The sequence below is a fragment of the Gadus chalcogrammus genome, chromosome 5, assembly GCF_026213295.1.
Source record: "Gadus chalcogrammus isolate NIFS_2021 chromosome 5, NIFS_Gcha_1.0, whole genome shotgun sequence".
Lineage (NCBI taxonomy): Eukaryota > Metazoa > Chordata > Actinopteri > Gadiformes > Gadidae > Gadus > Gadus chalcogrammus.
Genome location: NC_079416.1, coordinates 1,978,821 through 1,993,468, shown reverse-complemented (window position 1 = coordinate 1,993,468; position 14,648 = coordinate 1,978,821). Strand labels below are relative to the sequence as shown.

At 41.9% G+C, this 14,648-nt stretch overlaps 1 protein-coding gene across 1 annotated transcript; it reads left to right on the top strand.

Annotated features, from left to right (window-relative positions):
• The first annotated feature begins 7,235 nt into the window (after positions 1–7,235).
• Positions 7,236–13,894, top strand: LOC130383010 (glucosamine-6-phosphate isomerase 2). The gene is made up of 6 exons (XM_056590998.1): positions 7,236–7,541; positions 7,902–8,003; positions 8,203–8,385; positions 8,997–9,181; positions 9,672–9,846; positions 12,703–13,894. The coding sequence occupies exons 1-6, from the start codon at positions 7,418–7,420 to the stop codon at positions 12,759–12,761; spliced, it is 828 nt and encodes a 275-aa protein (XP_056446973.1). The 5' UTR covers positions 7,236–7,417; the 3' UTR covers positions 12,762–13,894.
• The last annotated feature ends 754 nt before the right edge of the window (positions 13,895–14,648 follow it).

The following is a 14,648-nucleotide window of genomic DNA, read 5'->3' as shown; positions in this document are numbered from 1 at the left end:
TAATCATGAAGCGGACGAGGCCACGGCGAAGTCTGGTGTGGGACCATTATGTTATAAAACATGACTTCTTGGAGAGCACTATAGGCCTACCACTCAAGGCGAGGTTAGCATCGAAGCAGAAATAAAGAACTTTCTGAGCCCCTGGATTGTGGAAAGTTGTTCCCCCGCCTTGCCAAGTTAGCATCACGGCAACGTCAGTCCCCTCAGAGCGGGTGTTTTCGGCGGCTGGACTGACGGTCACCAGGCTGCAGTCGCGTCTGACCCCAGAGCATGTCAACATGCTCATCTTTCTGAACAAAAATCCGTAGACTGGTTGGTTAAGTTATAAGTTATAACATGATTGTTTTTTTTATATTATTATTGTTATTATTTTGGGGAGAAACTAGGGTTGTGTTTATTTTTAGTTATGTTCATGAGCACCGGCTTCGAGCTGCATGCTCCGTTGCTTAGAGCAGAGAAGCGCATAACTATTGAACGGATCTGGTTTAACTGAGGTGTTCATCTAATAATAAAGATCTCAATGAGGAAAACACTCTGCTTTTGTATTTTCATTTCATTTTGAATATAGCATATAAATACTTAAGTAATATCACACGAGAGGGAGTGCGTTGTATCAGCACGGCTGTGATTGTGCCGAAGATAATCACAGCTGTGCTGATATTCACTACAACTGCACGACCTCGAGTGTGATATTGTTTTTATACAACAGTTCTACAAGCACCATTAATTAGTTAACATTTGTTTGTTTATTTAATTATTTATTTGCCACCGCCAACATAAATGGATCCGCTACTGGGACTGAACTGTTGCAAAGCAACACACACACTAGCTAGCAGAACATAAACAGCGGAGTGATACAAGTATAGTTAAAAGTCCCGGTGCTGTTATACTTGGTCGTAACTCAATTTTAATGTAATATATTAACGATTTATCGACTAATTGATCGTTAATTCTCCCGACGATAGACTAAGACAACTTAATCGAATGCCCATCCCTAGTTTACATGCCCGCTGCTTTGTGTGTGTTGAATAGGTTGCTTTGGTCCTTTATATCGTGGTTCACGGTCTTGTTTTTTTTTACTTATGCCTTTTCGACTGTAAGGTTTGGCTCTCTTAAAAGTCTCTCTTTAAGCTTTAAGTCGCAGGTCATCCATACTGAACACAATCTTGTCTCTGATCATTTCATTTTCCGAGGCGCCACATTACAGTCCTTACTCTTTTGTCTGAGCTCTGTCACATATTTATCAATGGAGCCAGAGACTGTCATAGCATAGGGTGCGCCCAAAACTGGTGCCTTTCAAACACTGTATTCTTCTTGGGCAGACAATAGGCTTCAAAAGCCACGAGGACATTATTCATAGTCTTTTCTTCAGGAAGGCTGAGTGTATTATACACATCGAGAGCCTCCTCTCCTAGTGCGTGCAGTAAGATGGCAACTGTGATCTTCTCGTCCTTACCCTCTGCACCACTCGCGTCATGTAGATTTGGAAGTACTGTTTCCATCTTCTCCAGTTTTCTCCCAGGTTGCCTGTCATCACTAGTGGCGATGGTAGTTTGAACTGCTTCATCATACCGTCTCCTGTCGCTGCAGGTCTCCCTGCGTCTCCTATTCTTTGAGGGATGCTACCGCTAGCACAACTTTTAGCAAGCAAAACTCTGGTGTTTTTCTACTTCGGCAAACTGATGAACTGGACCGACTTCTGACACCATGTTATAGTTCTTCATGACCAGGTGAATCGACAAACATGACGGACATCCGTAGGCTTGTCTTTAACTCCAAGAACGTCACTTTCTTACACACACGTGTGGCCTGCATTACATGCACTCCAGTAGACCGGGAACTAGACCCCTAACAACAATGTATCACTCCGCCTACACCTTATTAACATCATAATGACAGTATAAGTGTGCGGCACTATATACTACAGCCCGCAGGGACCTCTTTGCGCTTATTTGCTGAATCAGATAAATCAGTTATTAAAACTGCTTGCGATGGTTGAACATGAGGGAGAATTTATCAGTTGATGCTTATAATTTTAAGCTATAATGTATCGGAATGCGAATGTTTGATTGGGTGTTAAGTTCGCCTCTTAGTGCTTGCTTCAAGTTGACTTTAGTTTATCAATATAATGGGCAGCCATTGTTGTGACATCAACTCGGAGCCTCGGGTTGCCCTACTTCCGCACGTAGTTCCGAGGGAAATCTCAGACTTAACACAGTGTTCAAGGCGATTTCCTCCGATCTTACGCCTCGTTTCCACATACGTACATTATCGTATGCGATCCAACCGTCTCCGAACGAAAGTCCATTCATTCCTATGTAAACCTCCGTAATGTCTGTTTTTCCTCCGAGACTCCTCCCCTCCGTAAAATTTCTGTCCGGTATGTCCGTAATATACGTTCAAATTTTTTTACTTTCGCCGTCGTTTTACGGAGATACCGTATGAATTTTTTTTTTTTTTTTCACAAAACATGTAAGTACCTGGCAGGCCAAACTCCTCACCGATCTCTGTCCAAGCCTGGTTGTTTTTGTTTTTTTATCTCTGTATATGTCGATCCTCATGTTCCAAAGTACCGGTCTCCTAAAAACGGCCATTATCATACGTTCCCCCATCTTTTTTGGCTGGCGTAAATAAATTCATGTCCGTACGTAAAACACTAGCGACCCCTTCCGTAAATTTACGGAAGCACGGATAAAAAAAACCATACGTATGTGGAAACGAGGCGTTAAGGTCCCAACCTCCAAAATTCTCGGAAACTCCAACTGTTTTGAAGGCACCAATAGAGTTGCCCAGTTGGCAGTCTGGCTGAATGGAAGTGGACAGCGTCTATAGAGTGGCGAAGTCACGCCCCTTCCGGTAGAGCTCATGGGACCTATGAGATTGAAAAATACGAATGGGTGTCAATTGAGAGAAAATAATTATTTTCTGGTCCCAGTCTTTATATGCCCTTGATTACACATACGTTGTTTGTGGATTTAAATGATAATTTTTCATGCAAAGAAAACTAAAAATGTTCGTGAAAAAGTTTGATAATTTTAGGTTTTATGTGAGGCCGCTTTGTGAACTACAGCTCTTCGCTGCTCTCGACGCATATGATATACGTCACCACATGGCACAGAGAGATGGCACATAACTAAAACTCTCCATATGCCCCAACTTATAGTGGTTTTCACCTCTTTGTATGCTTTTATCCTCGCCTTGAAAAAAAGTGGTGAAGTGGAGCAGAGAGATCGCCATCTCTGTGCCGAGTTCCAAGTGCGAGTGTGGTGACGTATTTCATATGCGTCGAGAGCAGCGAAGAGCTGTAGTTCACAAAGCGGCCTCACATAAAACCTAAAATTATCAAACTTCTTCACGAACATTTTTAGTTTTCTTTGCATGAAAAATTATAATTTAAATCCACAAACAACATATGTGTAACCCAGGGCATATAAAGACTGGGACCAGAAAATAATTATTTTCTCTCCATTGACACCCATTCATATTTTTCGATCTCATAGGTCCCATGAGCTCTACCGGAAGGGGCGTGACTTCGCCACTCTATTGCCTAGCGTTGGATTTCACCGCTACTCCTCCCCTTCTGGTTGCTGGCATTTCCCCCCGGAACTATTTTGAATGGACACCACTGCTGCTTCCCGGGCCTAGCCCCGCCCTAGACGATTGTGATTGATTTAAAGAAATAAAAACAGGACCGCCCAGTTTCCCCACGGAGAGACGGCTCGAGGTAGCGTGGGTGGATTTAATGAATCGCTTCCGTGACCCAGTTCGCGTAATTCAGTTCGCCACGAGGAGTCGTTCGTTCGTTCGTTCAGTCGAGTTTCCGGTAGCACTAACTCCACTGAGTCTGACTGACTCAGCTGAGAACCGTGGAATGGGGTCCATTCCATGATGCGATTCACCGCTACTGGAAACCAGGCTGAACGAACATACGATTCGTGAACGACTCCTCCCAGTTCAGTCGAGTTTCCGGTGAATCGAAACTCGACTGAACGTGGAGGAGTCGTTCGCGATTCAGCCTAGTTTCCGGTAACGGTGAATCGCATCATGGAATGCACGCCATTGTACGGTTCTCAGCTGAGTCAGTCAGACTCAGTGGAGTTAGTGCTACCAGAAACTCGTTCGTTCGTTCAGTCGAGTTTCCGGTGAATCGAATGGTGAACGAGACGACCGAACGAACGAGAGAGAAGAACCGGTTCGGTTCGTTCGTTCTAAAGACTCGTTCATTCGAACCGGTTCGCGAACGAACGAGCCAACACTATTCCAGACCATTTTACTTGCTGTAGTTTGGTCTGGCTTTGCGAGACTACCCAGTTGGTGATGATTTACGAGTGACGCGCATGAACATGAACGTTTTACTCAATAGAATCAACCATCATATCAGATACTTTACTATCGATTGACGTTGTAACGTCTGTTAGCATGACTTTGCTCAGTTTTAACCATTGTGTACTGGTAAACCAGCTCTAGATAAGGGGAAGTGTTGCCTTCCATACAGTGGCAATAATGCATAAATAAAAGTGCTACTCATAACTAAAAGCAAAAGGATAGTAGGTGATAGGCATCAAGGAAACAAAGGCATGCAAACTTGAAACTGATTCTAAGTTCTGACTGGTTTTTATCGGATAAAAACCCCCTGCTGTGAAGAACTTTTAGATTCCTAACCAGCTGTTTCCCAAATGCACATGAACGGTCGCTGTCGGGAACACACGTAACACCGGGATTCCACCGGACGCGTACGCGCCGCGGAACGGCTGCGCCGCGGAACGGCTGCGTCCTCTGCCCTGCGTCCATTCCTACCGGGCGCGTAACGGCAGCGTAGCGCTGCCTTGCGAGCCAGCCGTATTCACGCAAGTTCACGAGATCACGCGATAATTCTAAACCTAATGTACTCACCTTCCACTCCCAAAACTATTGCAATTAAATGCCACACTTTGTCCTTTCTGACATTTTCCTTATAAAAAGGATGATTTGGTACATAAATGACTTCATGTTGCTGAACTTTGACAATGAGTCTCTCGTCGTCCATGTTGCCGACCCTCTGAGACCCTTTGATTGATTGACTGCTGACCTGGTGCCACCGGTCATGACGTAATAATGTTGATGTGAAGTTACATGAGCTGAGTATTGTGTTTTATTTTGAAAATTGACCGGATGCTCTATGGCTTTTACTTTTCACTTCCTGCCCGGCTCGACCTGCTCTGTCGAAATTGACGCGGTTTAGCAGTTGCTCGCGGCAAAAATAGAATTGAGGCCCAAATACACCGGCGCCGAAGCGGTGTATTATATTATTCCGGGTGTACTAGCCCACACCGGCGCCGACTAGCTGCGCGGCAGCGTTCCGCGCCGCGCCGCCCAACTATTCTTCGAGCCAATGTTCTATTCCCAAGAGTCGCCGCCCCTGAAAAAGCGCTTTGTAAAAGCGGGTTTGTACATCCCGGGTCCCGTAGGCACCTCCATATCTACCCCTCACCACTGGATGTCGCCCTCTTTCGTTTGTGAGGAACAATTACGAGAATGGACGATGAGAGACTGGTCGTCGAGGTGGAAAAATATGTCTAATTGTATGACCAAAGTTCCCGTCATTACAAAGACAACTCCAAAAAGGACATTGCCTGGCGAGCCATAGCTCTGGAGATTGGCTCTTCAGGTGAGAAATCAACAATGGTGGACTAAGTACCCAAACCATTAACCATAATGGGAAATAGACGAAATCAAGTCACACATAATCACACCATGTAGGTAGAAACCAGATTACTTGTAATATATATTTTTTTATTTAAGGCAAGGCAACTTCATTTATATAGCACTTTTAATACATGAAGCAGACTCAAAGTGCTTCACATAGAAATACAATAAATATACAATACAATAAAATAGATAGGCTAAGTAAAAGGAAACACAGGCAAAGTTCAAAAATGCCTTGTCATGTATTAACTGTCTCTCTGGGTTTAAGGAAAAATAACATTAAGTGTCTCGAGCACTCAAATAAAATAGACTGGCTACTGAGTCCAGCACAGCAATAACATCACTGTATTTATCCAGAGGGATAAAATATATGCGTATATATCTATATATATATATGCAAAAGAGTATACCAGAGAGTGATATAACTAAATTATAGGTCATCATGGCTAGGTTACACCATACGGTTCTGCTATTGCACACTTCCTAGTGGCAAATTGAAATATTGGCGGTGCCTCTCTGCACGGAGCTCCTGGACCAGATTGTGGTATACCCCCTGTTCTTGTCTCCGTTCATTGATGGGGTGCACCCAAACCCTTCGTCTTCTCCTTGCCCGCCTACGGCGCAGCAGAAGAAGAGCAACCACCCTCTGTCTGGCAACAATTGTTCTGTTGAAATAAAAAACTCAATAAAATGTGAAATAACTTGTGTTCAATTAAAATGGATAACTACTGGCTGCATACATGTAAATGTGTGGCTATGTTAAGGCTATATAGATGGATAGATAGATAGCTACTTTATTGGTCCCAATGGGGACCAATAAAGCCATCCAGTAGCTCAATACAATAAATACACACAATAACAATTGGCCTTAAAAGGTGACTGCACTATACTAAAAAGGCTTAATAGAAGGTCCTGCACTTATTGAGATTATCGATGCAGTAGATGAATAATTGCAAAATATAAAATAAATAAGAAATGACAGTAAATAAAACGATAAAGTGCCCTACAAACTAAGTTCGTAGTCTTTACATACTTTCACTGCACAGATTATACATTTTTCAAATTATTCAGCCAAAAAGATAGAAAATAAATGAACTAGATTACCATAGGCTACTCACTCATTGCGTTTCGTCTCTTTGTTGCGGTTGATTGACAGGTGACTTCCTGCTTTTATACTGCAGCGCGGCCGTCGCGCCGCCTCCTGTTGGTGCTAGGGGCGGCTTTTGACGCGCGTAAAATGCGCGCCGCTGCGCTGCGGCGCCGGTGTATTTAGGCCTTCAGGCCTTTTAAGCGTGAGCGTCATCACTGGCGAGCCGTCTCGTTATCACCAGGAGAGTGAACGCACCTCAAAATTTGGCCCGAGTTGCTGAACGGAAGCAGAATCATAACAGCGTCATGAGGTGTCGTTCACGCGCACATTCCAACGTCGCCAAAATGTTTTCCCCATAATGTCCAGCAATGTGAACGCGCCATTTCTTCCATACACGTGACCACACCGTTCTATAATCACGTGACCACACCGTTCTGTAATCACGTGACCACACCGTTCTATTATCACGTGAATTGTGTGAAGCGATCACGTGAGCCAGACTTAGTTGATCTGGGACACATTAACAGATACTGGGGTTTCACTTTATGTCCGTTGCTGCCGTGTCAATTTAATCTCTAGAGTTTCGCATTGTTTGGGGTGTGACCCGTCATTAATCTGAGGTCTAATCTGCTGTTGACCACCATGAGGCTGGTGATCCTGGAGCACTACGACCTGGCCAGTGAGTGGGCCGCCAAGTACATCCGGAACAGAATCATCACGTTCAGACCCACAGCCCAAAGGTACTTCACCCTGGGCCTGCCCACAGGTGAGGGACACAGACACACAAACACTACTGGCATGCTATCTTTCTATCAGTCTATCTTGTCTATCTTGTCTATCTTGTCTGTCTGTCTGTCTGTCTGTCTGTCTGTCTGTCTGTCTGTCTGTCTGTCTGTCTGTCTGTCTGTCTCACTCTCTCTACACGCAGATTAAATAAAACTATGTTGGTATTATCTAACGGAATTGCATGATGCCATCTTTCTTCATGAAATAATGCAATGGAAGGAGGCATTCGTTGAATGACCAGCATGACAATAATCTATAAGCCTACACATCATTTGATGTAACAAATATAAATGTGTCAATCATGTCATGTGTTTTTTTTAATTATGGCATTTTATTTTAGGAAGCACTCCATATGCCTGTTATAAAAAGTTAATTGAATATCACAAGAGTGGGGATCTTTCTTTTAAATATGTGAAAACCTTCAACATGGATGAATATGTGGGTGAGTAATTGCCTTTTTCTGTGTCATCCATGTGTAACATAAATATATAACATTGCCTACACATCAACATTTGCTATTTAATTTAAATGAAACTTGTGTCCAGATGTTCGTTATGTTACGTTTGAATCAAACTGCAGTAAAATAAATGCATTTGTACTGCCATCTAGTGTGTAGATGGTTAACATGCACCCCTCTGTAGGCCTGCCCCGCGCCCACCCTGAGAGCTACCACTCATACATGTGGAATAACTTCTTCAAGCATGTTGACATTGACCCGGCAAATGCTCACATCTTGGATGGAAATGCACAAGACCTTGAAGCAGAATGTGCTGTCTTTGAGAAAGACATTGCAGACGCCGGAGGAATAGATTTATTTGTAGGAGGTTGGTAGTGCTCTTTATTTGTTGGTGAGTGTTTACATGTACACAGCAGAGATGGTTAAATTAAAGTATTAGGTTAGAGATGGTCAGAAAATTGTGACGTTTAGGTATGAGAGTTAGAGATGGTTAAAGTTTGAGGTGTTAAGGAAGGTTAAGTGAAAGAGTTAGAGATTGTTCAATTTAGTTATTATGCTAGAGATGATGGGTGTTGGTGTTGGGTAAGAGAATGGTTGGGTGAAGGTATTTGGTTAGAGATGGTTCAGTTTAGGCAGAGATTGGTTTAATTTGGTGCTACCCACCAGCTGTCAGTCGTTCCATTTAACCACGCTCTATATTGTGTTGAACTGTGTTTTCTTGGTCTGTTAAAATCTTTAACCATTCATGCATTTATTATGTAGGCAATCCATGCAATCATGGATATAGCATTTCATTATTTTAGAAGTTATTGGATTTGCAATATTGTCTGCTATGAATAGATGAAATGCTCCTTTTAGCTGTATTATTATGCTAACAGAGGCCTTAGGTTTATTTTATGGTAAGAATTTGATTTCCCTTTTTCTGTGTATTCTATGAATACCTTTTTTTTTTTTTTGAGTATCTGTTATTTTGTCCAGGCATTGGCCCGGACGGCCACATAGCCTTCAATGAGCCGGGTTCAAGCCTTGTATCGAGGACCAGAGTGAAGACCCTGGCCAAGGACACCATAGTGGCCAACGCTCGCTTCTTCGGGAATGATCTCTCCAAGGTGCCCACCATGGCACTAACTGTCGGGGTTGGGACTGTCATGGATTCCCGAGAGGTGAATCTCTTATTCTTCCACCATCTAAATTTACCCAAATACCGAATTGAATCTAAATGCTATCCAAATATGGAGCTTGAATCTTCGGGTGCCATATTTGGATTTGGTAATTATTTAAAGTTGTAATTTATAAGATTGAGCCCCTCCCACTTAGTTGGAGAATTTCAGAATTAAAACAACTCTATTACTGGCTGTGCCACTGTGTGATGTGAAGTAGCGTAGCTGGGCTGGCTGGGTGGTGGGGGGTGTTTGGGAGTGAAGATGGTACGATTTTTGTCAACAAACTGGGAGGTACGGGCTAGCTCAGTATTTATTTCGAGAACATATCAGTTGTACGATGTGATTTTATGACTAGGAAATTTCATAAGATGGTACTTTATAAATCCCAGAAATATCTAATGTCATTGTCAAGGAATTTTAAGGAATTCTATGAATTTTAAGATATCAAGTGGTGCTTTAGATGTCACATTTGTACTTCCTTGTTGCTCAGGTGATGATTGTAATCACGGGTGCTCACAAAGCTTTTGCGCTGTACAAAGCCATCGAGGACGGGGTGAACCACATGTGGACGGTCTCAGCCTTCCAGCAGCATCCACGCACCATCTTTGTCTGCGACGAGGACGCCACACTGGAGCTGCGCGTCAAAACCGTCAAGTACTTTAAAGGTGAGACTGAAACATTATGCCTCGTTTTCACTGTTTGGTTCGGTGCAGCTTGGTGGAGTAGTGAAGGTGCGGTTTGGCGCAGCTCAGTTACGGCTCGCTTTACCATCGTGTTTCCCTACCCTTATGGTAGGGAAATGCCTGCTACTAAGTCCAAGGGAACAGAAGAACGCGACACAATGAACAAAGAGCAGAGGTGTCAAAAGAATTCACATTCATTACTCAAGTAGAAGTATAGATACTAGCGTTTAAAAATACTTCTGTAGAAGTTGAAGCATCAACTCAAGCTTTTTACTTAAGTAAAAGTATAGAAGTACTGGTTTCAAAACTACTTAAAGTATTAAAGTCAAAGTAATGCAAGGGGAAAAAAATGGCATTACGGACAAAAGCTTAGGCCGTGAAGACACATACAAGGAATTTGGTCTCTGCATTTATCCCATCCGTGAATTAGTGACACACACGCAGCACACCTCTATAGCACACTGCCCCACTTCCCCCCAAAAAACATTTTTCTAAAGGCCATCTAATGACTATAATGTTAATGTTGAAGAAATTGGGGTGCACCTGTTTCAGACACATTTATGCCCATTGAAAATGAACGCATATTAGTACAATGCAAATGCATTAAAGAACCATATATGTGTACTACTGAGTATTAACATGTATATCATGGAGCGGAAGATATGATGACTAGTTCCCTGTAAGTATTGGAATGGTGCAAAAAGTCAAACTTCAGAGGCATGTTATCAAAAGCCTTTATTGGGAATGTAAATGTATGTATCCAAGCTTAGCTGCAGGAATTTAACATGTGACGAGTAAGAACTTGGCGAACTGGGACACACCATTACAAATCAGCAGTGCCCAGCTGACGGTGCTAACCAAACTTTTGCTAGTGATTAAACATTTCCTGAAAAAAACCCCACAATATCTACACCAGCATCTACATCAGTTATGCACCGACCATGCAACAAAGAGTTACCAATAGGCTTTAAATTACTCTTATAACATTAACCTCACTACATAACACACCCTCATTACATAACAATACTATGGAGTTAGATTCATGCCAAAATCCCGCACGCACGCAAAACGTGTTTTGCTCACGCAAAATGATTCACACACACGTTCAGTGTGGTTTGCAAATACAAAACATCATTCACAAACTAAAGCATTTTGCTTCAGAAACAAATACAGTTTGTTTTACACAAAGTACAAAAAAAAATCCTTCAAGTACACAAAACAATTCTACAAGTACGGAACACGAAAGCTGCGCGTGGATCGGAATGCATTTGCGCACGGATCGGATTGCATTTGCGTGAGGAACAGCAAGGCGGAAAATTAGTGCCAAAAGTCACGTGACAAATAAATGTCCTGTTATTCACACTACACAACAGCAGGTGGCGGTGTTGAGTCAGTTTAAGGCCGCCAGGACGATCTTTTTTCTCCCCAAAATCTTTATTTGATGCCGGCCAAACGTGTGTGGATTCAACTCCATACTATGCGACTTGCCGCCCCTTGTCACGGAATCGTACGACACGGAGAAAAGCTAGTTTGGGAGATTAAATTGAACAAAATGAGCGGCCAACAGGTGAGTCCAATGGAAGTGTCGCCACTCTGTTATGGCATCAAATAAAGATTTTGGGGAGAAAAAAGATCGTCCTGGCGGCCTTAAACTGACTCAACACCGCCACCTGCTGTTGTGTAGTGTGAATAACAGGACATTTATTTGTCACGTGACTTTTGGCACTAATTTTCCGCCTTGCTGTTCCTCACGCAAATGCAATCCGATCCGTGCGCAAATGCATTCCGATCCACGCGCAGCTTTCGTGTTCCGTACTTGTAGAATTGTTTTGTGTACTTGAAGGATTTTTTTTTGTACTTTGTGTAAAACATACTGTATTTGTTTCTGAAGCAAAATGCTTTAGTTTGTGAATGATGTTTTGTATTTGCAAACCACACTGAGCGTGTGTGTGAATCATTTTGCGTGAGTAAAACACGTTTTGTGTGCATGTGAATCGTTATGCGTGAGCAAAACACGTTATGCGTGAGCAAAACACGTTATGCGTGAGCAAAACACGTTATGCGTGAGCAAAACACGTTTTGCGTGTGTGCGGGGTTTTGGCATGAATCTAACTCCATACAATACCCTCACTACATTATGTTACCCTCATTATATTATCCTCATTACATTACCCTCAGTAAGGTGACCTGATGGGGAAGTGGTCTTCTTCTAATGGATAGATTTATTTATTGTTGGGTCAGATTATTTACCTTGGTACAGGATATATATACCAAGTTTAATTTTGAAGGCATTTGTAATAGTTTAATTCATACTGCAGCATTGGTGAATAATTGATTTTGATTTGTCAATAATGTTCCATAGGAGTGCATTATCTAAGGAAAAAAACAAGAGGGTGTCTCGTTATTGGACATTCATCATGTGTGACAGGGCTTGTGATGAGGCTGCCACGGCCAAACAACATTATATTCCAATAATGGGACACAACAGAATATTTTATTTTGCTTTTACCAACAATGATTAAATATTACTTAATTGAATTTAAAATATCCTTCCGGGGCACTCTAAATATTGGTTTGCGTTGGCTAGGAAACATCTCGTTAATTTGCCCAAGATGCTGCCATGACCAGCAGACTAACTTTGGATGGATGTTTTAACTTTTTATAATGATGAATTAAAATGTTTGAGCAATTCATTTAGAGAAACATAATTGTACTTCGACTAATTCATGATGTTTGAGGTTGTATCAGGCCCTTTTGGTAGGCCTATGTGTCTGTTTCTGTGAAAGATCCTCATATTATTATATTCACCTTCTACATTTTCTCCTTGATTCTTACCAGGTTTAATGCATGTTCATAATAAACTTGTGGACCCAGTGCTTACCATGAAGAACGATTAGTCTTGAAGTGAAAGTGATGAATAAATACCAACCAAAATGTTGAAAAGGAAAGAAGAACCATATCCAGAAATTCTTCAAGCAACCACGATTGTCCCCTTTACCTTCAATAATGACTGTTTGGTTTAAGCTAGTATTTGGCAAATTTGCCTGAAAAGCATTTTAATGTTTACATAAAATGAAAATCGGTTACAAAAAAATACGTTTGTACTTGTACGTTTTAGTATTTCTTATTCTTATTCAAGTCAACAGTTGTTAATTGTAGGCCTACTTACGGTTAAGTGTTTTTCAAAAGTTACAAGGTCGAAAGGCATTTGTCATCAAACCACTCTAGTGAATATTCCATAGTAAAGGTTTATTTTTTTTCTTTGCATAAAAACATTGCAATACAAGATATACTTGTTCAACAAAGTTACTGATGGGATAGAATCAAACATTCTTTTTTTTTTTTTTTCGTATCTGAGCAGAACCAGAATGTGTGCGAATGGCTTAAAAAATAAAAAATTCAGGTTTTGCGTAATGCTATTAAGAAATGCCTTTAATCATTTTGTTGCAAAATGGCTTGTTTTAAATATGGTGTAAAAGTAGGCCTATATATTAGTGCTGGCAGTTTAAGGCGTCATTAACGACGTTAACGCAAACCAATTTAACTGCGTTAATTTTTTTGCTTGGCAGACGTTGTAGTTTTTGTCACCTGCTGTCTAGCAACAATCAACAGTCACGTTAGAAAAACTACAGCAACATACCTGATCTAGCTACACGCAGCACTCGAGTTGAGGGGAGATGAGGGGGGATGGCATCCCCCTTTGGAATTAAAATGATCAAAATCATCCCCCTTCTGAAACAGCCATCCCCCCTTCCCATCCCCTGTTATTTTATCAATTAATGTGGAAATATTACCGCTATTTCATTATAGCGGTTTCCTTTTTCAATTCGGCGCAACGTATGGTTGCCACGGTGTGGACGTTTTCATACCGAGTAAAAAAAAAAAAAAAAAAACTGTTGCCGGTAATACCGCATACCACGGCAACCCTAGCGCAACGTTACTTTTCTCAGGGACAGATTTGACAGCGATACTGCATTCTCGGGCAGTATGCTATTGCGCAAGCACGCAGGCGTAGGCCTACTTGCGCATTAAGGCCGATGCATACCTCCGGATACGGACAGTTTCGTCCGGTCCCGGAGGTGTTTCATCGATCTATCGATCTATCGATCTATCTATCGATCTATCGATCTATCGATCGATCGATCTATCGATCGATCGATCGATCGATCGTAATTTGTATATACTTATATTATACTATATACCTGACAATTTTATTGTTTATTGTTATTGTTCCCACGAAACACCTCCGGGACCGGACGAAACTGTCCGAATCCGGAGGTATGTATCGGCCTTTAGTGCCACGAGCTCTCATTCCGCACCGTACGAGACAGACACTGGTAGCATGAAGCTGTCTCTGCATCTCAGACATCGCTTCCACAGGCAACTAGCTCTCTCCCCTTTTCTCCCTTTCATTCCAACCTGTGAGCAAAGCTAGTTTCCCTTCTCTGCCGAATGCATTTTTGAAAAAAACGAATAAGTATCAGTTTTTAAAATCCTTAAATGTGATTCATGCCTCCGAATCGTGTGATGCGTCCGATCAGCTGCAAAATAAGAGCGATGACATGACAGTAGTCATAGCTCTTATTTTATCTCCAAAAATATGATAATATAATAATAATAATAATTATTATTATTATTATTATCACACCGTTGTTGGTCTCCCACCTGTCATCAGCACAAATGATCTGTCCCTAAAAGTAAAAATCCACCACCCCCCCTGGCTTTTTTTACACTCGACCACTGGCTACACGGGTAACAAAACGACAAGCACGCTGCACAAACTT